Here is a 24,754-nt window from a genome sequence, read left to right as displayed (position 1 = left end):
ATCCCAAAAGTGAACGTTAACTTTATCAATATTGAAAACCTGAAATCGGGGGAGAGCATTGTTTCTCGTATTGTTTAAAACTCGTTTATTGCTTTAGTTCTTTTTATTAATTAAAACCAAACAACCAAATCTTTGAACTTACTTTTTGCACTTAGTTTAATTTAGATAAATAACAAAACTACTTGGTAACACAATTTCCACAAACTCCTTGTGTTCGATACCCGCTTATCGCTATCTAATAGTTGTAATCGGTTTATTTTTGAGTGAGTCTTCGACCTCACGTCAAATTTTGGCATCACTAATATCTTCCAACATTTTCAATATCATAATTTTGGCATCGTTGTAGTATAGTGGTAAGTATTCCCGCCTGTCACGCGGGTGACCCGGGTTCGATCCCCGACAACGGCGCCAAAATTTGATGTGAGGTCGAAGACTCACTTAAAAATAAACCGACTACAACAATTAGATAGCGGTAAACGGGTATCGAACAAGGGAGTATGTGGAAAATGAGTTACTGAGTAGCTATAAAATTTATCTAAATTAAACTAAGTGCAAAAGTAAATTCAAAGAGTTGGTTGTTTGGTTTTGATTAACGAAAATAACTGAAATAATTAAACGAGTTTTAAACAATATGAGAAACAATGCTCTCTCCCGATTTCAGGTTCTCAATGTGGATAAAGTTAATGTTTATTTGTGGGATGAACTACACAAATATCGTTCATGAAAAAGCGTTTGGATGTGATAAAAGAGGACTAAGTACTTGGATTATAAAAATGCAAGGTTGTCTCTCAATAATCAATTATTATTGTTAACCCTAATTCTCTTCTACTAAAACTCGATTGCCTATGGCGCCAAGAACGGATAGTCGAGAACACGAATTTATACCATACAAACAATTACAAACAAACTCACAATCATCATAGCAACATAATCATAAGATCAAAATACTATCCCACAAATAACATAAACGATTGACAAATATCTAATTGAAAACCTTTCAATTCGGGAGAGAACATAAAGAGTACTAGCCACTCATCATCCGGTTCATCATAGCATAAATCAAAGTATGTAGATGAATCTCCAATTCAATTCAACGATTACAATCACCAAAATAAAGTACTTGCACTCCAATATTCGTCCTTAGGGTGTTCTAAGATGGAAGATAATGAAAAGACAAGAGAAAACGACCACAAATAATAAGAAAATTGGCAGTTATGAGTTGCGGACCTCCACCGTGAGCCACGGTGTCTTTGATGTCATCTGGACCATGGCCCACGGTCTCCACCGTGGGCCATGGTGAGTTTCACGGCCACCGTACCAGCCACCGTATGGTGGCTTCTGTTATGTTGAATGTTCTGGATCGTGGCCCACGGTCTCCACCGTGGGCCACGGTGGACTTCCACCATGCCTTCCCGTTTTCACTTCTTTTGACCCCTCGCGCGTCTCTGGCTCATTCGGTTTCTTCGATATACACCATAATCGCCCTGAAACCTCTTTTGAACCTACAATTCACCAACAACACCGTAGTTATCTAATTCCACAAAATAAACCAATTCAAAGCATGATTATTACGGCTTTAAATCAATTAAGGGTTGTCCCATGGACCACCCATCACATTCCCACACTTAATCGTTGCTTTCCCCCAAGCAACATCTCAACACCAACTTTCTATTACATTCAACTTGTATCCGCCAATCATACCACAAATCTGGTTCAGTAAAGGTCCCAAGTCATACCCTATTCCCTTGTTTTTATCGGTTGCACTAGTTCACTTGACTTTCCATTTAAACCATAGATTTCTAACCAAACCAAACATGCTTTCGGTTTTTACCTATACATAACACATTTACACAATAACCTTTCCTTGGTGATCATCCATACATTTAACATTCTTTCTGAATCCATCACAATCGAAGTTTTATATAATTTACTATAAAACGATTACAATAAAGTGGCAGGCAAACGGGCAACAAGCTGCGCCGCAACCCCCTTTTGAACAGCAAAGCCAATCCTGCTAAAAACGAAGCTTTGGGACCTAGAAGCTGAAGAGGTTCCGTGTACGACGCGCTGAACCCTACTCAAAAATTTCACAGCCTCTGGAGCCAGAAAACCAAATGTATCAAAGGCAAATGGTAGAAAGACATGTTGATTATCTAAACAAGCTTTCTTGTGTTTAACAACTTTGCCCGATTCAGCCTTCAACGCAGCCTGACCCACAACAAACCCACGGTCCCTGAGCCCAACAAGAGGAGACACTCCTGTAAGATCCACACAGGCGTGTTTCCCCCCTGCCCACCCGAACACAAGAATATCAGCTGGTCGTAAAGTAGACCTCCCTTCAATAGGATCCGTGAGAAAGTTAACAGGGGCCTCCTTTTTAGCAGAAATCCCTGCCCGTTTAAGAACATCACACAGAACATCCCTAACTAGATCTGTCTGTATTTAAAGCCAGGCAATTCTTTGCAATGCACCGCATGGTCACCAAAAGAATCCAAACAGACCTTGCGACAAATTGGGCAAGGTTCATCCGTCAGGAACATAGGGATCATTAACCGGTACTTAAGGATAGCCCGATACTCCAAACCCGACATATGTTGGCCTAATCCTTCAATGGGGATGGCCGTTATAAAATCCTGAGCCCGAGGAGCCCGAAGGCATTCAAACACCGCCTTTTGGCGAGGGGATAGATCAAACTTCACTTCTAAACTCTTGATGATTCCACTAAATAAGGCACTCGCCACAACATGTTGGGCTTTAGGGGGGGCGGTGTCCTTATTAGAGAACCCGCTAAGATCAAAATCTGGAAATGAAGTACGTAAACGATCCATCGCACACCCATAATCAGAGTCCAACCCATAAATATCACAACCCCGAAGAATATGGTCTTGCAAACACCACGACTGTGCTCTCGAAGCCACAAAAGCATATGTAGATACATCCTCGGCCGAACAGAGACCCAACCCCCCATAACGGATCGGAAGTGATGCCAACCTACATTGGAGATCCCCAAAGAACGGACCTCCACAAACCACGATGTCCTCAATCGCCCTTCGAAGACCATTGTCAAATATAGAAACAGCTTCCCCCACATACATAGGTTGGCATGTTCTCAAACCGAACAAAAGCTTGGCGACTCCCATACATGAGCGAAGCAAAAGAAGCTCGCATTGAGGATCCCGAAGTCTTGGGAGACAGCTCATCAGTTCCACAGCGCTAGATGCCCTTTTCATAGCCAAACTGCTGATAAACCCCGCATCCTGGCTTACAGCACCACCAAGGAGTTTCACGCCAAGCACCGGCCTTCCAATCCCGCAAGGGAACAACCCCTCCTGTGCCTTCACCCCATTGCATGTTGGCCAAAATAACTCTGTTTTCTTAACGTTTAATTCAAGACCCAAACGAGGCCCCTCAGACCTGATAATATCTAATGCTTTGGCTACCTCTCTAGTATCCCTGATAATCGTGCCATCATCCAAGTACCAAGCATGAAAGAGAAGCTTGCACCGATCTCTGATTTGGTGAACAAGTGGGTGCAAAGCTAAGGCAAAAAGGAGAGGCCCAAGAGGTTCCCCCTGTTGAACCCCAGTGGTGGATTTAATGAAAGTATCACCCACATATAACCTAGCCGACTACCCATATAAAAAATCCACCCAAAGAGAAATGGAAGGATATCGACTCCGAACCTCATGTAGAAGGGTCGTCCTATCTACTAAGTTGAAGGCATTGGAGAAATCAACAGTAAGCATAGCCAATGACCCATCCGAATGAAACTGATTTAGAAACCTGTTCGCGCTATGAAGCACGGCCTCTGCCCCACTGGGGACTCCCACCCCAAATTGAAAGTCACCGAGGTATTTAACCATCTCCTTCTCGACACCCCTCATAGCCACCTTAGAGACCAACCGCCTCCAAATGGCCCCAACGGCAATAGGTCTAATCCCATTGTCCGGTTTAAGCAACGGCGTAAGTGGGGCAGACGCAACAAACTCTGCCAACACCTTAGGACACCTTCCCCCCAAAAATAAATTAACCACCGCAGAGATAGCCTTGAGCAAACCATCCGCAATCGAAGACCCCTCTCCGCACAACGCATCTAAAATATGTTGGGCTCGCAAACCGTCCCGCCCACACGAAGTCCCTTTAGGGAAAGACTTAATGCACCCAAGCACACTATCAACGTCCACGACAAGGGGAGACTCAGAAAGCAAGGAAGCAGGCATAATCGGAGGTGCCATGATGGGATGCTTAGACAACAGATCGTTCAAAGTATCCTTACCGAAAGGTGCAACCCCTGAAGAGCATAATACCTTGACCGCAGCAGTGAAATGCCCGTCCGCAACTTTTCGCAAACATTGTTTAACATTGGCGCCCAACCCGGCGTTGTCAGACTCGGGTACAAACGCATCACCACCCGGGGTATCTCCTAGGGGTTGGTTAAAAAGCGATATAAGGAGCTCAAAGAAACCGTCACGGTCACCCCAAGCGGATAGCGACCGTTGAATAATTCGGCATTGCTCAGACTTTCTATTGCCAGACCTGCGTTGCTGACGATTAGAAGGTCTGAAAACTCGTAAGGTGCAACGTGGTAACAACAACAGTTTCACCCACGCTTCAACAGACTCTGGCATAGCCGCCACCTTACCCTGAGCACCCACTAAGGCTTGGGAAAAATCCATACGACAACTATGAGGAATGTTTTTAACAGTCGTAATAGGAAGAGTGAAGACACGCTCAAGGAGAGCTACATCCACCTCCACCCTTCCCACCGCAACAACTTCCCTCCCAACATGTGGCTTCGCAATCCCCACTATATATTCCTCCACATCTCTCGTGACACACTTGTACCAGACCGACCCGTCATCATGATGGCACCCCCGACGGAGAGCATGTGACTCCATACACGCTCCACACATCCACCTACGCGAGACCTTTAAAGCCTCACCAACCGAAATAAACAAATCCAAATTTGTCAAGATCGCCTCCCGTAAGGTCTCTTTCTTGTCATCCGATGACAAATGAAGCCGCTTAATATGTGCGGCCAATCGAACCCCCTTGGACCCCGGTAATCCATCCGGGCAACAGTGGAAGCCTCTAAACGGACACGGCCAAACAACCTCCTCAATAGCCCCGGTCATACCACCCCCGACCCACAAAACACCCCGGTAGCCAAGTACCACACCAAGAAAAATAATAATAAAACAAAACTCGAGTTGAGTTTGAGGAATGAACACCCGAACCAAAGAGGAAGGAGGAGAGCAACCACCCGTTGCCCTCACCTCCTCAAAACACTAAAAACAAAGATTATTTCATTGAGGCGTTTTGTCAAACACCTGGCGGGCAAACTATTTTCTTCAAAATTTTAGTTGATGATGATTCCTTTTTAAATGTACAAAGTGAAAATGGGATTTGGGTTATTTTAGTTGAATAAACTCTTCCTGTTAAAGATTTAACAGTCAATAGCTCAAGAGCTCTGTATATCATATAACATTTACGCACACAAGTTTCGCATGGATGCGATTGATGATATAGGGTTCGAATTTGGGGCAAATTCAGGAGAGAAATGATTGGGGGTGAAATGGAGAAGGATGTTGAATCAAAGGCAAATAATATTCAGGATGATGATAACAATAATAATAAAGCTAAGAGCTTCAAATTTAGGGCTCCACAGGAGAATTTTACCATTCAGGATTTTTGAATACAAATCACATTTAATCAATTCTCCTCGCATACGCTTGTACAATCATCAAATCTCCACCTATGTAAATACTTTTGACATGAATACAAATCAAGAGGTCTTAAAACGGGTTGTAATGGGGTCAAGTGTAAGGGTATGGAAGGGAATATTGAAAGTAGCTCAAGCGAACCGACCCGACTTATTACAAAAAAACTAAGTAAACAATGAAATAAACAACTACAAACATCACTAACTTCTCTTTTTCTTTTATTTTTTCTCTTTTTTTTCTTTTTCCTTTGTTTTTCACTCAATACATAATACTTTGAACATTGCATACATAAACATTGCAACTCTAATACAAACTTTTTTTTGTAAGCATAATAAACATAATGCTTAACATATCTAACTGATAAATACTAAAGCAATTACATAGAAACCTAATAAGTAGGATCATTTCGCAATATAACACCGGGGGTGATTAAATAAAAGAATAGACCCAATAAGATTTTCTAAAGGAACCAACCCCCCTCCCCTCTCATATCCAACCTCATATATGTAATGTATGAGGCCCAACCCCCCAAAACCTACACTCTCGCTCATCCAGACGAGACTTAACCTAAGTGCCTCTATCACTTTTGTACTCATGCCACGCTAAGATCTCGAAATGCACTAATTGTACAAGTTCTATCGGAGAATATCAACTTTTACACCAATCCTTACTTTCTCAATTTTCAAGTGTAAATGAACGTGTTATGCAAGTTATTACACCGAAAGCATGCTAACCTTGATTAGATCTCCTATTAAAAACAACTAGGCACATGTTATTTATGGAATTGACCATGAAAAGGGACCAAAACTTTACCCCGCCATCTTACCACTTTCCGATTCTTTTAAACACATATTTTTTTCCGAATTTTTTTTATCGACAATTTTCAAAACAAACAAAATTTTTCTCATCCCCAAACTTGGGTTAAATTGTCCCCAATGTATGATTTTGAGAAAATAAAAACAAGACACTACTAAGTAAAACTCCACTTCCTTCCATGAAAAACCCGGGTTGTTCCCAACACAGTGTCGAAGAGAAATCCATAAGAATTTCCCCACACTTGGTTTTTACTAAGATGGTAGCTGAAAGTACCACAAATAACAAACAAAATAGAAATTATAATTCAAAATAAAAATTAAAATATACAAAATGTACAATTACCACCTTTTTGAAACTTTTATAACATTCAAGGTGGCTGATTGGCCCACTCCCGTGCAGCTTTCTCGGTATAAGCACGCTCCATTTCAAGCAATTGTTGACAGTCTTCCGGCAAACCAGGGTCAGGCCCGAACATCCTCATCCTCCACCCTGGATCATTTAGGTTAGGTGGATGTCTCACTTTCGTCTTCCTTAGTCGGCCTCCTTTTTCTGCCACCTTCTCACTCTGTTGATGCTCAACTTCTTTCTTCTCAACTAACCTGTCAATCACAAAACACTCCACTTTCGTGTGATCCTTGCTCAAGGATACACACTTGTTAAAAAAATCTGCCTTCAGGCTTTCGTTGTCAACAAGAGTGTCAGTAGTATTTTAAAATAATAATCGTTTATCACGATTCCCAAGTTTAATTCCCAGTGTCCCTTTAGCACAATCAATCACTGCAAGTGAAGTGGCAAGGAAGGGTCGACCCAATATAACTGCGGGTTGCGTGTTAGTTACATTTTTAGTATAATCAAGCACTAAAAAGTCAACTAGGTAACAGAAACCTCCACATGTACCATCACATTATATATCATGCCTTGGGTAAGTGTATGGGTTTGATCCGCTAATACCGCGGTGGTGTTTACTTTCTGTAGTGGACCAAACTCATATTGATCATATAAACTACCAGGCATGATACTAACACAAGTTCCAAGATCTAGCAGTGCCCGATAAGTTTTAAATTCACCAATTTGGATTGATAAAAGGGGCACTCCTGGGTCTTGAAGTTTACTCGGGATAATATTATTATCAACCCTCTTATCCCTTATTTTGGTTAATTTGTCATTCAAACATTTATCACAAGAACAATTTTGACAAAAAGATGTTTCATTCGGTTGTAATTCATAGTTATTTTGAAAAACTGTTTCATAATTACCCACATTTTCAATCTCATCACTAATATCTTCCACCATCCTTTCAACAAACTGTGGTGTTGGATCACTTTGAACACTAGAAATTTCAAAATTAGGTAAAAGACTTACCGCATTGATATGCACGTTGTTCCCTTCTTTAAATTCGAGCTGTTTTTCTTCAAATTTGCCACATCGGTTGCAAGTTGACCCATTTGAGTGGTCAACGATTGGATGGCTTTGTCACGGACTTCATCCTTTTGCATGCGCACTTCATCAAGTTGATTTCTCCTTTGCATGTCTTGTTGCATCATCTTTAACATGTCCATAACTTCATTTCCACTTGATGAACTTTGACCCGTTGACCCTCTTTGACTGCCACCCCCTTGACCTTGAAACCCTTGATTATTCACGCCATGAAAATTACCTTGGTTATTATATTGTTGGCAAGGAACATAATTCGCCTTGATTTCCTTGAAAATTCGGGTTAGATTGAGTGGCCAGATTTCCATATCAAAAATTCGGATGATTTCTTAACCCGGGGTGGTAGGTGTTGGAATTCATGTTGTAATTCCTACCACCTCCCCCTTGAAGTGCATTTACCTCCTCCACCGGTGCTTGACCTACCACACACACCTCCGAAGCATGACCCAGCTCGTTATAATTTGTACAAACATCAATTACCTGACTAGTGGTTTGTGCATTTCCTTCTTCCACGGCTTGCACTTGCGGTCTACCAATCGCCGGTCTTGCTCTTCGTCCGGTTTGAGCCTTTCTCTCGATGTAACCGCCATTTGTTCCAAATACACCCAATCATCTTGTTCATAATTGGTACCAAATGTACCATTAGTGATCGACCGCAAATCCCGTTCATCCTCCATACTCAAACCTTCATGAAACGCATTCAACAATTCCCATAAAAAAATACCATGATGAGGACAATTTTTAATAATCATGTTAAACCTCTCAAATGCTTCATGAAACATTTCCCCCAATTGTTGTTGGAAGGTTCTCAAACTTCTTCTCGCATCGTTGGTCTTTTGGGTCGTGTAAAATTCTTCTAAAAATCTTTGTTGCATTTCGGCCCAAGTATTAATAGACGCGGAAGGCAAAGTGTAAAACCATCTCTTTGCCTTGTCTTCCAATGAAAACTGAAATAGAACCAACTTAACCTCATCCGATGTAAAACCTTGTCCCCCAATTGTGTTGCAAATGGAGTCATATGCCTCCAAGTGGAAGTAAGGTTCCTCCATTGCTAGACCCTTATACTTTGGAAGACTCTGAAAGGAATTGGTTCTTACTTCAGATGTCCTCCCTTGTTGATTGTGAAGGATAACCACCGGAGACGGATTATTAGTAATTATGGGTAGGAAATGGGCTTCAATCCCCCTACCATCTCTTTTGCATGCCTTCTTGGTACCCCCATTGGTACTCTTGGTTGACCCATTTTCCTATAAACGGGCCTTGGCTGCGCAAATTGTTGTTGAAACTGTGGTTGGGACATTTGCGGTTGGAATTGTTGATCTTGAGGTTGCCCTTGCGGTTGTTGATAATCGGTGGCGGTTGAACTTGATTAACAACAACCGGTGGTGGTTATTGAGCTTGTTGAACTGGTGGTTGAGCTTGTTGTTGAATAACCGGCGGTGGTTGTTGTCGATTAAGCTCTTGCAACGGTTCCGGTTGATGCCATTGACCATAACCAAAATTTCCCGGATTTACTCTTTTGCTTCCATCACCTCCGATGTAGTAACCTTCTACTTCATACCCTTCAAATTCACTGTTAAACCCATATCCGTATCCGTCACCTTGTGTTCTTGAATGTTGCATAAAAGGTTGGGGTTGATATTGGTAGCTTGATTGTTATTGTTGAAAGGGTGGTTGTTGATGTTGTTGAGATGATGATGATGCACCAAAGTTAGGAAAAAGGTTGGTAATAGGTGGCAATGTGGATGATGTTGCATAGGTGAATTGAGCACTGATGGGTTCAGTTGTGGGTGGTGGTTGGAGTTCACTTGATGCTGCAGGTATATTAGTAGTGATTGGTGGAGGTGGATTTGGTGGAGGTGTAGTCGGGATGGTTTGACCTGAAGTGGGAACTGGTGAATCCATGTTGCTGTTTGATGCAGTTGGAGAACCAAGAAGCTTGTTCTCTCTAAGTAAAACTCGGTTTATTCGAAGCGTTCTATCAATCTTGGGATCTATAACTAGCGGTGATGATCTGTTAGAGCTTCTAGTATGCATACACCTGTAAGTACCTGCACACTAACACAACCAACGTAAACCCGAAAATAACAAACAAAAACTACTTTAGCTAACACACGTTGCGCACTACTCCCCGGAAACGGCGCCACTGGGCTTGCGCGAGGGCGTTGTGGTGTTTTTGGTGGGGGCGGCTTGCGCTAGGCTGTCCGCGGCAACTTTAGCCTTCGCGACCCAGCTCGTGGCTGGGCTCGCACGAGGGTGTTGTGGTGTTTTTGGACAGCGTGGCTCGTCTACGCCTTCTGTGGCTGGGGTGGTGGGCCACAACGGGTAGTCTTATATAAAGCGGACATCCACGTTGTGGCTTGGTTTTGAAAAGCGCGCCAAAGGTTAGAGGCAACCTAAGAGTATCAACAACAGGGCGTCTGGAAAGCGTTCGGATATGATGTAGAGCTATGTTAGAAGAGAGAGGGGGAGAGGGAGATTAGGGGGCGGGGGAGAGGTGGCGTTGAGGTGGTGTGGACGATTTCACTTTTGGCTACTAAAGGCGACCAAAGTTAAAAAGTCGAGAATGAGACGTGATTTTTAGGAAAAAAAGCGTCCTGAGGCGAAGCTGAGGCGCACACCTTTCCTACACCGGCAGTTTGTATTCATCAAAATGTTGTACAATATGTTGTTTAGGTTTTACATGTAGGTAATTTATATATTAAATCATATATAATGCTTATTTACAAATAAATTTTAGGTATGGATGCTAAAAAATTATGAGTCATATAAATTTATTATATAAAAACTTTGCGCCTTGCACTTTAGGGGTGTTCTTCGGGTTCGTTTTTCGGGTTTCGGGTTTTTCGGGTCGGATTCTTCGGGTTCAAATTTTTAAATCTTGACCCGAAACCCAACCCAAATCTCTCACGGGTTTTTCGGGTTCGGGTTTTTTCGGGTTGGGTTAATCGGGTTTCGAGTATTCTAGAAAACAAAACAAAAAACAAAAAGTATTTAAAAACTACAATGCTAAAATTAAAACAACATATTATTTTTTGCTCGTAAATAAATAATCAAATGATAAACCAACATAACTTGATAAAGCAATTCAAAAGAAGAGTAAAACTAACTCGAACCATAATCGTCTTCAATCGGACATGATCTGGTTGTTCGATTACGGTTATTATTAGTAATGAACGAAAACATAAATTAACAATATACAATCGATCTATAATAGTTGAAATGACAACAATCGATTAGGACAAAATTTTGATAACGTTAGTGGCTAAGACTAAGCCTATTATACCTAAAAATATATTTAATTTCAAAACTAAAAGTTTATTCGGGTTATTCGGGTTGACCCGAAACTTATAAATCAAACCCGAGAACCAACCCGAATTACTTCGGTTCGGGTTCGGGTTCGGGTTTTTCGGGTCGGGTTAGTTCGGGTTCGGGTACGTGTTTTCTCGGGTTGGGTTTCGGGTTTCGAGTAAAAGTGACAGCCCTATTGCACTTCGCACTTCAGTTCCAGACCCCGTCACTTGTAAAACAAGCGTTGTGGAGGGAAAGTCCACATACTTGGTTTGTGGATCCAGACGAGAGAAATGGGTCTCCACGGTGCCCCCCACTTTTCACACACACACACACTTTTAGTAATTTTTAATAGTACTGGCTTCATATAATCCGAACTATGTCCGATTGCCAAATATAAGTCTCATCTATGGAAATGACAAAAAATAATCCCAACTATGCATGTGGGTGCAAAATTAATGGAAACTTAACCGACCGTTTGTTTTTAGTGGCGTGGTCGCTGAGTTTTCTAACCAGCTTACGGGGACGATGACAGGGCAATTGATGGAGGGAATATAACTTGTCGATCTTTAAGCTCTAAAACCCAAATTGAGCTTGCGAAATAACCCAATAAACACCAAATCGATGGAATTGAGCTCGTCCTCCACTTCGTCATCTCGTGGGAAGAAAAACCCTCCAAATCGGGTTTTCGGGCATGACGATTTCCCGTCTAATGAGGCAATTCCCCCCTTAATTGACCCTAAACCGTTCACATATCCTCATATTCTCTTGATGGCATGGGCATGGCCCGAGCTCGATTAGGCTCGAGCTTGGCTCGTTTCGAGCTCTATTTCAAAGCTCAAGCTCGGCTCGTGAGTTGTAATCCTTATTGTTTATGTTTTTCTATTTTTATATCTTTGTTTTCCTATATATCGTAATCTCGTTTAAGAAAAAGAATAAGAAATAATTATTATTTTGGGTCTATTTTCTCTTTTTCTCTTGTGTTCTTGGGAGATTAACGGTTGTCTCGAATAAACCATACTAATTGGTGATTTCATTGAGCCTTAGCCTGGATGACTTTGAAAGAACTATTGTGGGAGCATCCACGATTAACTCGTTTCAACCGTACCAATTTTATTTTATTTTTTATCAAAAATATATTTCTGCAGACAAAATATGCTTACCATAAACTTACTGATTTTCGTACTGACATGCATTTCATATATATCATATAATAATTAAATAAAAAAACAGCAATTCAAAGCTTATTCACGAGGCATCTTCTAAAATTCAATAAATATCTTGGTGGAAATGTTAGAAGGCATTATTTGATCTAAATTTCTAATAACAATATGGACTTAGGAAACAACCAGCATATGCTATATATAGCGACCAGCTGTAGCGAACAACCAAACCTGTATCAAATAAACATAATTTTAGTCTACCATCAACACATCAAATGTAAAATATGACATGAACACTTTTCATGTTTTAGATACTTTCAACTATCCACCCTACTGCCGGATCAGGTTCATATACGTGCGTGCGCACATAGTCCTTTCGTCTATTTTGAAATGTTTACAACCCATTATTGTGCTAATTATATGATTACAGATACTATACAGCACACTATAATCCATTTTGGATGACACAGTTTTGGAGGTTGTACGTATTAAAAGTACAGCATGAAGGATTCTCAACCCATTTGAAACCTATTTTTTTAGCTGATCGACAAGTGAGTCATAACTCATATCAGCACACATAGGTTCAACCAGCAACTTATAACATTATGCTAAGTGCTAACTAATTATAATCTTTTATGGCACCCAATTTGCCAATGATCACATGGAAAATGGCAACATCAGACGATGTTTTGGACACTTATTAAAACCATATTCACCCAACTATTTCAAGATGAGAAATGGCCAACTGAAGAAACACTAACCGAACCCCGGGCAGGTTACTGGTAACCTGGGGGTTGGAGAGATGTTTCCCACGAGGGGTTAGACCCTTGGAAGATGGTTCTTCTGATAACCTGCAAAACAGACACCGTGAGCTCGTCACTGAGAAGGGGGGGGTTCCTCCTTGTGACCACCCTCCGGCGTGAGAATCAGACTAGATTGCTCTTTAAATATAAAAGTATATTAAGAGATTGCTAGAGCAGATATCAGGTATATTATGATGATAATGTAATAAGATATGATAAGATCAGATGATCATACCATTTGTGGTATTTATAGCCGAAGGCAGGTTTCCAAGGGGTTTAGCCGGCCCAACACGCTACCAACTGTAACCTATGCACGTGCCCTGCCTGTGAGTGGTGGATAGGTAGCGTCTGACACAGAGCAGGCGTGTCGTGCACTCTTCCTCTTCTGCCAACTACAGGCTAGGCACGTGGTATGGCAGGAGTTGGTGGGTAGGCGGCGGCTATTGGTCACAGTGCTGTGGCGTGCTGTCTGCCATGCTGCTGTCAGTGAGCTGTCGCATCTCTGATCAGATCTTTTGCCCATACCTCGTCAGGTACAGTAAAAGATCCTTCAGTATACGGACTGGCTTATTTGGGCGGGAGTATTCCCCCTCCCGCCTCTGTGCGAGATTGCTCCCGGCTTGGCTCATTCCTTCAGGTGACACTGAACGATTGAGAGCTAAGTGCCTTGTGCGTGTAGCCATGCTGTGCGGGTGGCCTTCCCTCATGGCTTGTATCCGAGGCTGCGGGAACAGGCGGAGTCCTTCACCATGGGGGGCATTTCCTGCGGGACCAGCTTGCATACTGCGCGTAAGGACGTCACTTCTCTGAGCATGGTTGGTCCTGCGGATCCAGTTGGTCTCTGCGCAGACGTCCCTGTTTAAGGTGAGTCTTGCGGGTCCAACTGGGCTCTGCTGGGACCTACCTCTTCAAGTCCCCCCAGTCCAATGTTCTTCTCATGAGTGTTTAATGAAGTGAGGTGAACTTTTGGACTTGAGCAAAGGGTTTTGAAAAGGGTTTTGTAAGGTTTTCCATGGGGATTCTTTCCGCGGAAGTCCTTGTCACTTGCAGAAATGCCCGAGTTTCCTGCTTGGTCTTTGGGTATGATGCGGGTAAGTCTGTAACCTCCTCGCAAGTCAGGAGCATTGAGTCCCAGTTGTATGTATTTTCCATGAGGTTTTGGTAGTTTTGAACATAGTGATCAATTATGTTAAGACCACCAATTCCATCCTGGAGCTTCAAACAACGTAGTTCTCGATGTTCCCGCTATGCGGGGATGCTATTTCCGTTTCCGCAAGCATTGCCCAGAAGATCCTTCTTGGTTTCAATTCCCAGCGGAGCGCTAGGTATGTGAAGGGTTTTGCCTTAACACTGTACCTGCGCTCGTCTTACGGTTACTTTACTCTCAAGGTATTCCTGGCGTCAATTCCCTGCGGGTGCTAGGTATGTGAAGGGTTTTGCCTTTACACTGTACCCGCACCTGTCTTATAGTTACTTGGTTGCCGAGGTACTTGGCTTCAATTCCCTGCGGGTGCTAGGTATGTGAAGGGTTTTGCCTTAACACTGTACCCGCATCCGTCTTATGGTTACTTGTTCGCCAAGGTTTTCTTGGCTTCAATTCCCTGCGGGTGCTAGGTATGTGAAGGGTTTTGCCTTAACACTGTACCCGCATCCGTCTTATGGTTACTTGTTCGCCAAGGTTTTCTTGGCTTCAATTCCCTGCGGGTGCTAGGTATGTGAAGGGTTTTGCCTTAACACTGTACCCGCATCCGTCTTATGGTTACTTGTTCGCCAAGGTAAGGGGGTATTTTCCCGCTTCTTAAATTTTGAATTTTGAAATTCGAAAGGTTGGTGAAAAGATAAGTCCAAACCTTTGAAACGTCGTGCGACGGTTTCTTCTGACTGTGTCAGGACGTGCAGGAAGTTATGGTGACGTGACAGAACATGGTCATTCCAGTCGCTTTTTCAGGCGCGTGGGAGCGATTTTTCGGGCGCGTGGCCGCGAAATTACTGGCACACGTCCTTTCAATAGCTGTTGCCAGCTTGCTTTTTGCCACGTGTCATAGTTTCATTGCACATTTGATTTCTCTCTCCTCCGCATTAAATTCACCGCATTAATTGCGATTACTATATAAAGGGGAGAGGGTTATTTGCAATTCACACTTTCCACTTTCATCTCTTCTTCTCAAGTAATTTCCGGCGAATTTTTCTGTTTAGTAAAGCATTACCCTGAAATCTCTTCGTCTTTCTTCCACCATGTCTTCTCATGATGTTGATGACCAGAAGACTGCTGGCGAATGCCAGTGCTCTCTTCCTGTCGATCTGTACCAGTATATCATCAGGAAGTTCATGCTCGAGTCTCTCGAGCCTGAGTTTCCTGAACCCCACCATACTGTGTACGATGCCCCTAGTGGCAAGATCGGAGTTTATGCTGCATTCTTTGTCTACGGGAACCTTAGGTTTCCATTGACAAAGTTTGTGTACCGTGTCCTGGAGAGGCACGGTGTGCACCTGACAGAGGTGCACCCCATGGCCATTGCCAAGGTCCGGCACTTTGAGTGGGTGTGCCGGATACTGGGCCTTGAGCCCCTCGTTGATCGCCTGATGACCTTCTATACATGGAGGTGCATCCAAGGGTGGTACACTCTTACAACCCGTATCAAGGGTTTAAAGATTTGTACCACCGAGCGGAGTCTTCGCTCCTGGAGAAGAGAGTTTTTCTTCATATCCGCTCGTGCCATCCCCATTGCCATGAAGTTCAAGAATGGCCAGGCGCTTCCGAACCTTCCCGCCCTCAACTACGAGGAGGCGGAATGGTTCTCGAAGATTTCCCGGGTCCAGTCCCCGGTTTTCCGTTTTCCGGAGTCGGCGATGGTGATGCTGGGGATGAGCAGGGTGTGGAAGGCGGCGAATGCGGATAAGGTTCCGATCGTCCTTGAATATGGTTCGAACTCTGTCCCTTATGGTACGTCTTGTTTCATTTTGCTGACTTCGATTTTTACTAACTTTCTTGATTTCAGAGGGGAACGATCTTCAGTCGCTCCTGAACCCGCGGGAGGAAGATGGTCCTGCGCGGATGGGTACTCGTGCTCTGGACGAGAACGAGTTGCCCATCTTAGAGCAGACCGCGGGTCGGTTCGTGGAGGTTTACCCGCCAGGCCAAGAGATCCTGAGCCACCGACGGCCAGGTAAGCCTATCTTCTACCCTGAACCTCTCAATGCTGTGCCTGCTGCTAGAGTTCATGACATTTCTTCTTCTGAGGAATCCGCAGAAGGTCCTCCACTGGTGCGGAAGAAAAAGGCTGCCGTCGGGAAGGGCAAGGAGAAGGTGGCCTCTACGGCCGACCCGGTAGTCCTATCTGACTCGGAGTCAGATAATGCAGAGGTGGTGGGGAAGCCCGGTGGTGAGGAGACCACCGCTCCGAAGGCTGCAGGTGTTACCTCCGGGGAGGCAGCGACGACGACGGTTACCGGTGTCAAGAGGCCGGCTCCATCGGGTTCGCCCCCGCTCGTCCGTGCGTTCAAGCTCAAGAGACCCCGTAAGTACCCCCATAATTCTTGTCTAGATTTGTTTCGAATAAATTTTTCTAACACTTTTGCTTGTGCAGGTGTGGATGTTGACGCATTCCAGGGTGGAGTTGGAGCAAGTGTTCCCCCGCCAATGACGGTAGGCTTGGTCAGCCTTCCCGAGGCGTCGACCCAGGCGTCTGCTTCCGCTGGTTCCAGCCTTCCTGAGGCTGTTCCAGCTGAGAAGGTGTCTCCGCCGGCCGTGAGTGCAATTTTTACAGCATCTTTCACGGAGCCGGCGGTTACTGTTGCTGAGGAGGCGGTGCCAACAACGGCTACCACAGCGGCTGCCACTATACCTGCGCCACCGGCACCGACGGCCGGACCATCAGGTACACGCCGGGCTTTCCGCCGATCTATGCCACCTTCCCGTCTGCCTGACCTGTTGGATGGATTTCCTTTAGGTTCAGGTGATGGGTTTGGCGGCTATCGGCCTGTTATTGACCCTACAGGTACGTAGGGTTCTTTTTTTTCCCTTATATATTTTTATCATCTTTTCCTAACTGCCTTTGTTCCTTTTGCAGTGTCGGATTCCAATGAAGTGTATGTTCCAAGATGGAACATACGCCGAGGAACAACCCTTCGCACCCCTGTGGAGTGCGTGGACTGGGCTCGCCACGCTGCTCCTCCAGGTGCGTTGGGGGAAGCCATGGCTAGCTACCAAGAGGGTAGGCTAACCAATGAGCTTCGGGTTCTCCAGGCCCGGACGCAGCCCCGCGTCGAGCTGCTTTGTCGTGAAAACGACAAGTTAAAAGCAGCTCGCGCCAAAGATGTATCTGAAGCGCGGGCTCTTCGGGAGGAGAACCGGCAGTTGGCCGCTGCCGCAGCCGAGAAGGAGAAGGCATTCAAGGCCCTCGAGGTTGAAGTCCAGGCGCGACTCGAGGCCCGCTCCAAGGCTGCCCAAGCTGTGAATGAACAGCTTCGGCTGGCCAAGGAGACTGCGCGAAACTCAACTGAGAGGGCTGCCAAAGCTGAAGCTGTTGCTGAGCCACTTCGCGAAGAGAATGAGCAGCTTAAATGCAAATTAAAGGCTCTTCAGCATGCTCATGACGCCTTGGCAATGGAAGACGCCAAGAAGCTGCAAGAGATTCTTGACCAGAGGGGGGTGCTTGACCAAACCGAGCGGAAGCTTAAGGGCGTCGAAGAGGCTGCCGCAAAGGAAGTATTACTTGCCAATCTGAACCAAAGCGAAGCCGAACGCGCCCGTGACGAAGTGCAAGCTACCCTCCAATGGCTACTTCGAGAAGCGTTGCCTGAGGTATCTTTATCTTTTTCTTTACGCTTTCCGCTCGCAATTAAATGCTCTAACTTGTAATTTTCTTTTGTAGGTTGTGCGTCGGGTCCTTTCAGAGACCTCTTACGACGATGCAATGAGCGCAGCCCTCAACGCTTCTCATGAGGATGGGCAGAAGACTGGCTTCCTGCTTGGTCTAGGGTTTGCTGAGAGAGGCTTTCCGCCCTCCAACTTCCCTTTATTCAATGTTAATACTGAAGCTGCTTATGACCAAGCTGTGAACCAGTACGCTGCCTTCCCGCATCCAGTGGTGGAGAAGGTGAACGAAGCTGCTGCTGCTGATGATGGGCTAAACATCCTTAAGGCTTTCCTTGGGCAGTCACGCTCAGACGGTGCTGGTCCAAGCGGAGGTGGCCCTGAAGCCTGATCCTGAAGATCTCTTCCCACCGCTAGGATAGACTTAGCTTTGTATAGATTTCTTTTAGGCGGGTAGTTACCCGGCCACTGTTGTAATATATCATTGAAATATTAATCTTTTTGCGTATAAGATTGTTATTTCCTTCTTTGGGTTCCTTGCTTTATAAACTTATGACTTGCATACTTAGTTTAAATTAGCAATTTTCCAAGTGTTTAGAATAAGAACCTTTGAACGTGGTTGATAGTGGGTTAAAGTTTCGCTTCTTCCTTCGTGATTGTGCGGGTAGAACCGTCACTTGCACTTGGTGAGATGGCTAAACTTTAACTTTTATCTAACCTGCGTGTAGGTTTTTCTTACTTTTTGAGGATAAGTTAACCTTTGAACGTGGTTGATAATAGGTGTGAAGTTTTGCTTCCTCTTTCGTGATTGTGCGGGTAGAACCGTCACTTGCACTTAGTAGGATGGCAAAACTTTATCCTTATCTGACCTGCGTGTAGGTTTTTCTTACCTTTTGAGGATAAGTTAACCTTTGAACGTGGTTGATAATAGGTGTAAGTTTTGCTTCCTCTTTCGTGATTGTGCGGGTAGAGCCGTCACTTGCACTTAGTAGGATGGCAAAACTTTACCCTTATCTGACCTGCGTGTAGGTTTTTCTTACCCTTTTTAAGAATTTTGTTTTGAACCGTTCGACGCGCGGTTGTCGATAGGTTAGTGTTCATTTTCCTTTCATGATTCATGCGGATAGACCGGCACTTTCATTTAATGGGATAATTGAACTCCTCCTTCAACTGACCTGCGTGAAGGTTTGCCACGTTATTGGGTTCGTGCGGGTAAGACCGCCTTCCCACGCAACGACTTCACGTAATGTGAATGCCGTCACCAGTGTTGGATAGTTTTAACCGTTCGACGCGCGGTTGTTGATAGGTTATTATTCAGTTTCCTTAATGATTCATGCGGATAGACCGGCACTTTCATTTTTGGGTGCTGAACTTTTTCCCCTTCAACTGACCTGCGTGAAGGTTTGTCACGTTATTGGGTTCGTGCGGGTAGGACCGCCTTCCCATGCAATGACTTCACGTAATTATGCGGTGAAAACGGCATATTAGTGTCCAGAAAAGTATAAATGTAAAATCATCAGCTTCGATATTCTTAAAAGAGAATCATTTCCATTAGAAGTGGCTCTTGGCCTTTTCTTTACAAACTGGAATTGATTTACATGCAAACTGTGTAAATGAGCTCCCTTCCTTGTTGGGATGGGAGTGCCATCGAGCCGATACGCACCTGGTTCGGGATCTCGTTCTTTACGCAGCATGTAGTCTCGATTTTGAAGCTGGAATTGATTCGTGTTTTCCCCAGCTGGGGTTCTATACGCACCCGCCTGCTTAGCTTTTATTTCGCCACGAGGTGCGCGAGCGTCCCATCTCTGACGAATGTTTCGACCATGTCTTTTACGTCTATGCATTCTTCAGTGTTGTGGCCTTTTGTTCTGTGATAGTCACAGTACTTGCTCCGATCAGCATCGTGACGATGTCGGATTTCTGGAGGCTTTGGCCATGGGAGCTCTTCAGTAGCAAATATGTCAGTGACGCTTTTGGTAAGTGGCGTCCATCTGGGGTTCCGGTGCGGCTTTACATTATCCCTTTCACCCAATCGGTGTTGTAAGCCGGATGAGGTGTCAAAGTTTACCCTTGACTGCCAAATGCCTTGCTTCCGTTTTTTGTTCAATCGGGCGGTGAGGACGTTGTCCTCTCTCGTCCTCTGGGTGTAAAGGTTTGTGTTCTGCGGAAGGTCTCTACCCAGTTGCTTCTCCGTTTCCGCATAGCGTTTGGCTGTTGTCATGATGCCATCCCATGTGGATGGCATTCCGTCTTTACCCGTTAGGGTGCGGATAAGCTCTGGGTCTTGCGCGCCCTGGATGAAGGCTGCGCGAACAAGATCCTCGCTGATATTGCCCAAACTTAACTTCTTTGAGTTGAAGCGAGTGATGAAGTTTGGCAGAGATTCATCTTCTTCCCGTGTGCATTTGAGGATTGTCCATTGCTCCTCGGTATACTTTCGCTGCTGGCTGAAGTGTTGGCTAAACTTCTGCTGGAAGTCTGCCCAGTCGTAAATGTGGTTAACCGGTAAACGATCAAACCAAGCCCTAGCAGCCCCCACCAGCGTCATTTGGAACATGTAACACCACGTGGGTTCCGTCCAATTGCTAACGGTTGCCCCCGCTATGAACCTGTTCAAATGATCGTCTGGATCAGATAGGCCGTCATATGTGCCTATGTTAGGCATTTGTTTAGCACTTTTCGGGGCAATTGCTTCAGCAATGTCCCTTGCAAATTTGGACGTTCCTGCATTTGTAACGTTTGGTCTGAACGTTTTAGAGAAGTCTCGTGGACTTCCATCTATGCTTTTTGGTTTGAAGGCTTGTCCAAAATGCCTTTTTGGTTGGGTTTTCGTTTCTTTACGCTTCCCTTTTGCCTTATGACGAGGGTTCGCGTCGGAGTCGGATTCCTCCGAGTCATCCTCCCAGTATTCGAATTCGTCGGCCTGTTGCACGGAACGCAAGCGTTCGTTCAACTCAGCCTGGAATTCCTTTTGTCGTGCCTCCGCCCATGCCTTGACTTCGTCGAGAGTCTGGCGGGGGAGTCTTCGTTTTTCAAACTGGGTATCGGTGGATCCCAGTAGGCGGTCATTTACTGCACTTGCCCCTGCTTTAGTAAGTGGGGTAGTGTTCGTAAAATTTACTTCACTTGCTCCGGCTTCGGTAGCCGGAGTAGTGTTTGTAAAAACTGTGTTGCCGGTATTCCCCCCAATAGCTGGGGTTGTGGTTACCGGAATTTCTCTAACCATCTTTTGTATAAAGTTTTGAAAAAACTGGAGAAAATTGTAGTTCTAGCTTTATGCACGGATGGCGCCAATGAAGAAACACTAACCGAACCCCGGGCAGGTTACTGGTAACCTGGGGGTTGGAGAGATGTTTCCCACGAGGGGTTAGACCCTTGGAAGATGGTTCTTCTGATAACCTGCAAAACAGACACCGTGAGCTCGTCACTGAGAAGGGGGGGGTTCCTCCTTGTGACCACCCTCCGGCGTGAGAATCAGACTAGATTGCTCTTTAAATATAAAAGTATATTAAGAGATTGCTAGAGCAGATATCAGGTATATTATGATGATAATGTAATAAGATATGATAAGATCAGATGATCATACCATTTGTGGTATTTATAGCCGAAGGTAGGTTTCCAAGGGGTTTAGCCGGCCCAACACGCTACCAACTGTAACCTATGCACGTGCCCTGCCTGTGAGTGGTGGATAGGTAGCGTCTGACACAGAGCAGGCGTGTCGTGCACTCTTCCTCTTCTGCCAACTACAGGCTAGGCACGTGGTATGGCAGGAGTTGGTGGGTAGGCGGCGGCTATTGGTCACAGTGCTGTGGCGTGCTGTCTGCCATGCTGCTGTCAGTGAGCTGTCGCATCTCTGATCAGATCTTTTGCCCATACCTCGTCAGGTACAGTAAAAGATCCTTCAGTATACGGACTGGCTTATTTGGGCGGGAGTATTCCCCCTCCCGCCTCTGTGCGAGATTGCTCCCGGCTTGGCTCATTCCTTCAGGTGACACTGAACGATTGAGAGCTAAGTGCCTTGTGCGTGTAGCCATGCTGTGCGGGTGGCCTTCCCTCATGGCTTGTATCCGAGGCTGCGGGAACAGGCGGAGTCCTTCACCATGGGGGGCATTTCCTGCGGGACCAGCTTGCATACTGCGCGTAAGGACGTCACTTCTCTGAGCATGGTTGGTCCTGCGGATCCAGTTGGTCTCTGCGCAGACGTCCCTGTTTAAGGTGAGTCTTGCGGGTCCAACTGGGCTCTGCTGATCTTTTATGGCACCCAATTTGCCAATGATCACATGGAAAATGGCAACATCAGACGATGTTTTGGACACTTATTAAAACCATATTCACCCAACTATTTCAAGATGAGAAATGGCCAACTCCTTAACAATATATTGTAGCACCACACCAAAAAATGGCTGGTGAGAGTGGCTCTTAAGTTCTAGATATTTAGTTATGTCTTAATAAAGGCATCACTTATTTTAGATAGGATGTATAAAATAAACAAAATTAAGTACTTTATTAATCCACAAGTCATTCAAATTAATATCTTATTAGCAAACAAAGAAAAGGGAACCTAGCCACCCCTCTAGTTTCTTACATCTTTTGTAACTTCAAAATGAATAACTTGCTTTCTTCAAATTTCTATGCTACTTATTCACGAATTCAAGTTGCTCCTTATCAAATTTAAACTTTATTTTCTTTACTCTTGACAACCACATAGCACTAAACCATCATTTTACATGCATATCAAATGAGTTTTTATTTAGTGTGGAATGTTTCACACTACACTTACAAGTTCAGTTATAATCCCTTTGTGTTACTTGGTTCAAAGATTCAACTGTACCACCTTTTTCTAGTATTAATTAATTAAGCACACTATATATATAAGTATATTTGCAGAATACCTATTTCACTCAACTGAGAAAGAAAGTCAGCTCTTGTTCACATTTTACACTTTAAAACTTATTCTCTATTAATATGTTTATGCAGCTGAAAAGGCCAACAGCATGATGCTAGTTATGCATTAGAAAACTATTAACTATGAACATGAATATTGTCTATGAATGCATGAAAGGGTTATGAATTTCCAATACAGTAATACACCATCAGTACATAAAATCAAATTTCAGACCCTATAAAGCAAAGTTTCTACCAAAGAAGAGTTGAGCACCCTATAATGTATATTGCATATCTAACAATTCTACACAGCAAATATAGTAAGGCATACACATGAATGTATTCATTCGCTATCAAAGAAATGCATATCATTGAAATGGTAAAGAAATCATTGCAAGTACCTCATATTCGAGTGCACGAAGTATCAAAATCATCAGGCGCCACACCAGCAATCCAAGTACCAAGTGTCTTCTTGACATCCGAGTGATTAACATAAGCCAACTCATACATACTACACAAATTCACCACAATCGTCTCATTCAACGCGATCGTAGGAATCCTCTCCAAAGCACTCTCCATCACCTTAATAGAATCCGACAAATCACGCATATACATCAAACAAAGCGCCTTATTATTAATCGCTACCACATCCGAATTATCCCTATCGATACACTCCTGATACTCCCTCACCGCCGACGCATAATCCTTCTTAACCATGAACACCAACGCCTTATTCCTATTCACAAGATTCAACATCTCAACATCCCTTTTAATTTCCTTCACAATCCCCTCAATCACACCAAATGTCCCCTTAGCACCTTCCAAATCCCCAAACTGCATTTGAATATACCCTAGCTTCGACGTCAAAATCGCTCTAGCAACAGGAGCCGATTCTCGGGTGATCAAATCCTTAATCAACACCAAACACACACCAAACTCCTTAAAACTCAAATGATGACTTATTAACGAACTGATCACCAAACGCTCGCGTTTCTCCCATACTTTACTTGACGAATCAGGTAACTCTTTTAATAACTTCTCTTTGATAAACTGGAGTAATATATAAAACCTATCTAGTGTCTCCTGACGCTTACCCAACCTTGAAGGGAGCTCTGCATGCAACCAGCGGAGGACGAAAGGCGCCATGGAGCCGTGGCGGTTGGGGTAATGATGTGGGTACGTTTCGTACCGATATATATCTAGACCTTTTTCGACTAACTCCAGCTCGGCCACTGCTTCGGAGAACCGACGTAGTTTGGTGAGAGCTATGGCGTTGTATGAGAGGTAAATAAGGTGTTCGTGTGGTTTTGAAAGGAGAGATCTGGTACGTGCTTGTGAGACTTTGTCGAGGATGGATCGCCATGCGCCGCGGCAGGCGAGCTCCTGTAGGGAGGAGAGATCGTAGCAGAGGTCGTTGTACATTTTCACGGAGTCGGTATTCTCACCAGCGTTCGTGTTCGGATCTTCGGAATCCGGTACGGACATTGTTGAACGATGGGTATGAATTAGTGTAGGTGATCTTTTGCTGATCGGAGAGGAGGATGAAAGAGTGGCCGGTTACGTAAGTGGTCAGGTTTGATCGGTTGCCGTTTATGTCGAATCTTATAACTATTACAATACAATATAGTATTTAAATCTGACTGATTCAATATCAAACACAAATTATTCCAAACATAAAATAGTAAAAACCAAATTTGTTTTTATTATTAGGTTTATTTTTATAATTTTTAACTGTTATATTTTTTTTTGTATTTGCTTATTATTGATTATAAGACATTATAATATTTGTTGATTTACATTTTATTATTACTAGATTTTTTCTTA

General features: G+C 44.1%; 1 protein-coding gene and 1 non-coding gene across 2 annotated transcripts; one reads left to right on the top strand and one right to left on the bottom strand.

Annotated features, from left to right (window-relative positions):
- Positions 1–336: 336 nt before the first annotated feature.
- TRNAD-GUC (transfer RNA aspartic acid (anticodon GUC)) lies at positions 337–408 on the top strand. The gene has a single exon. It is a non-coding gene; the product is annotated as a tRNA-Asp (tRNA).
- Positions 409–23,253: 22,845 nt separating this feature from the next.
- Positions 23,254–24,494, bottom strand: LOC143564342 (uncharacterized). Its single transcript, XM_077051648.1, has one exon. It carries the CDS (start codon positions 24,413–24,415, stop codon positions 23,333–23,335), a length of 1,083 nt encoding a protein of 360 aa, XP_076907763.1. The 5' UTR covers positions 24,416–24,494; the 3' UTR covers positions 23,254–23,332.
- Between the last annotated feature and the right edge of the window lie 260 nt (positions 24,495–24,754).

The sequence above is a fragment of the Bidens hawaiensis genome, unplaced genomic scaffold, assembly GCF_021521415.1.
Source record: "Bidens hawaiensis isolate Kalapana, Puna unplaced genomic scaffold, B.hawaiensis_p1.1 tig00021989_1, whole genome shotgun sequence".
Taxonomy (NCBI): Eukaryota; Viridiplantae; Streptophyta; class Magnoliopsida; order Asterales; family Asteraceae; genus Bidens; species Bidens hawaiensis.
The sequence above is the reverse complement of the archived record's forward strand: the minus strand, read 5'-3'. Positions and strand labels throughout refer to the sequence as shown.

Coding starts and splice junctions, on each gene's coding strand:
- LOC143564342 (XM_077051648.1), bottom strand. CDS start 24,415: ATGTCCGTACCGGATTCCGAAGATCCGAACACGAACGCTGGTGAGAAT.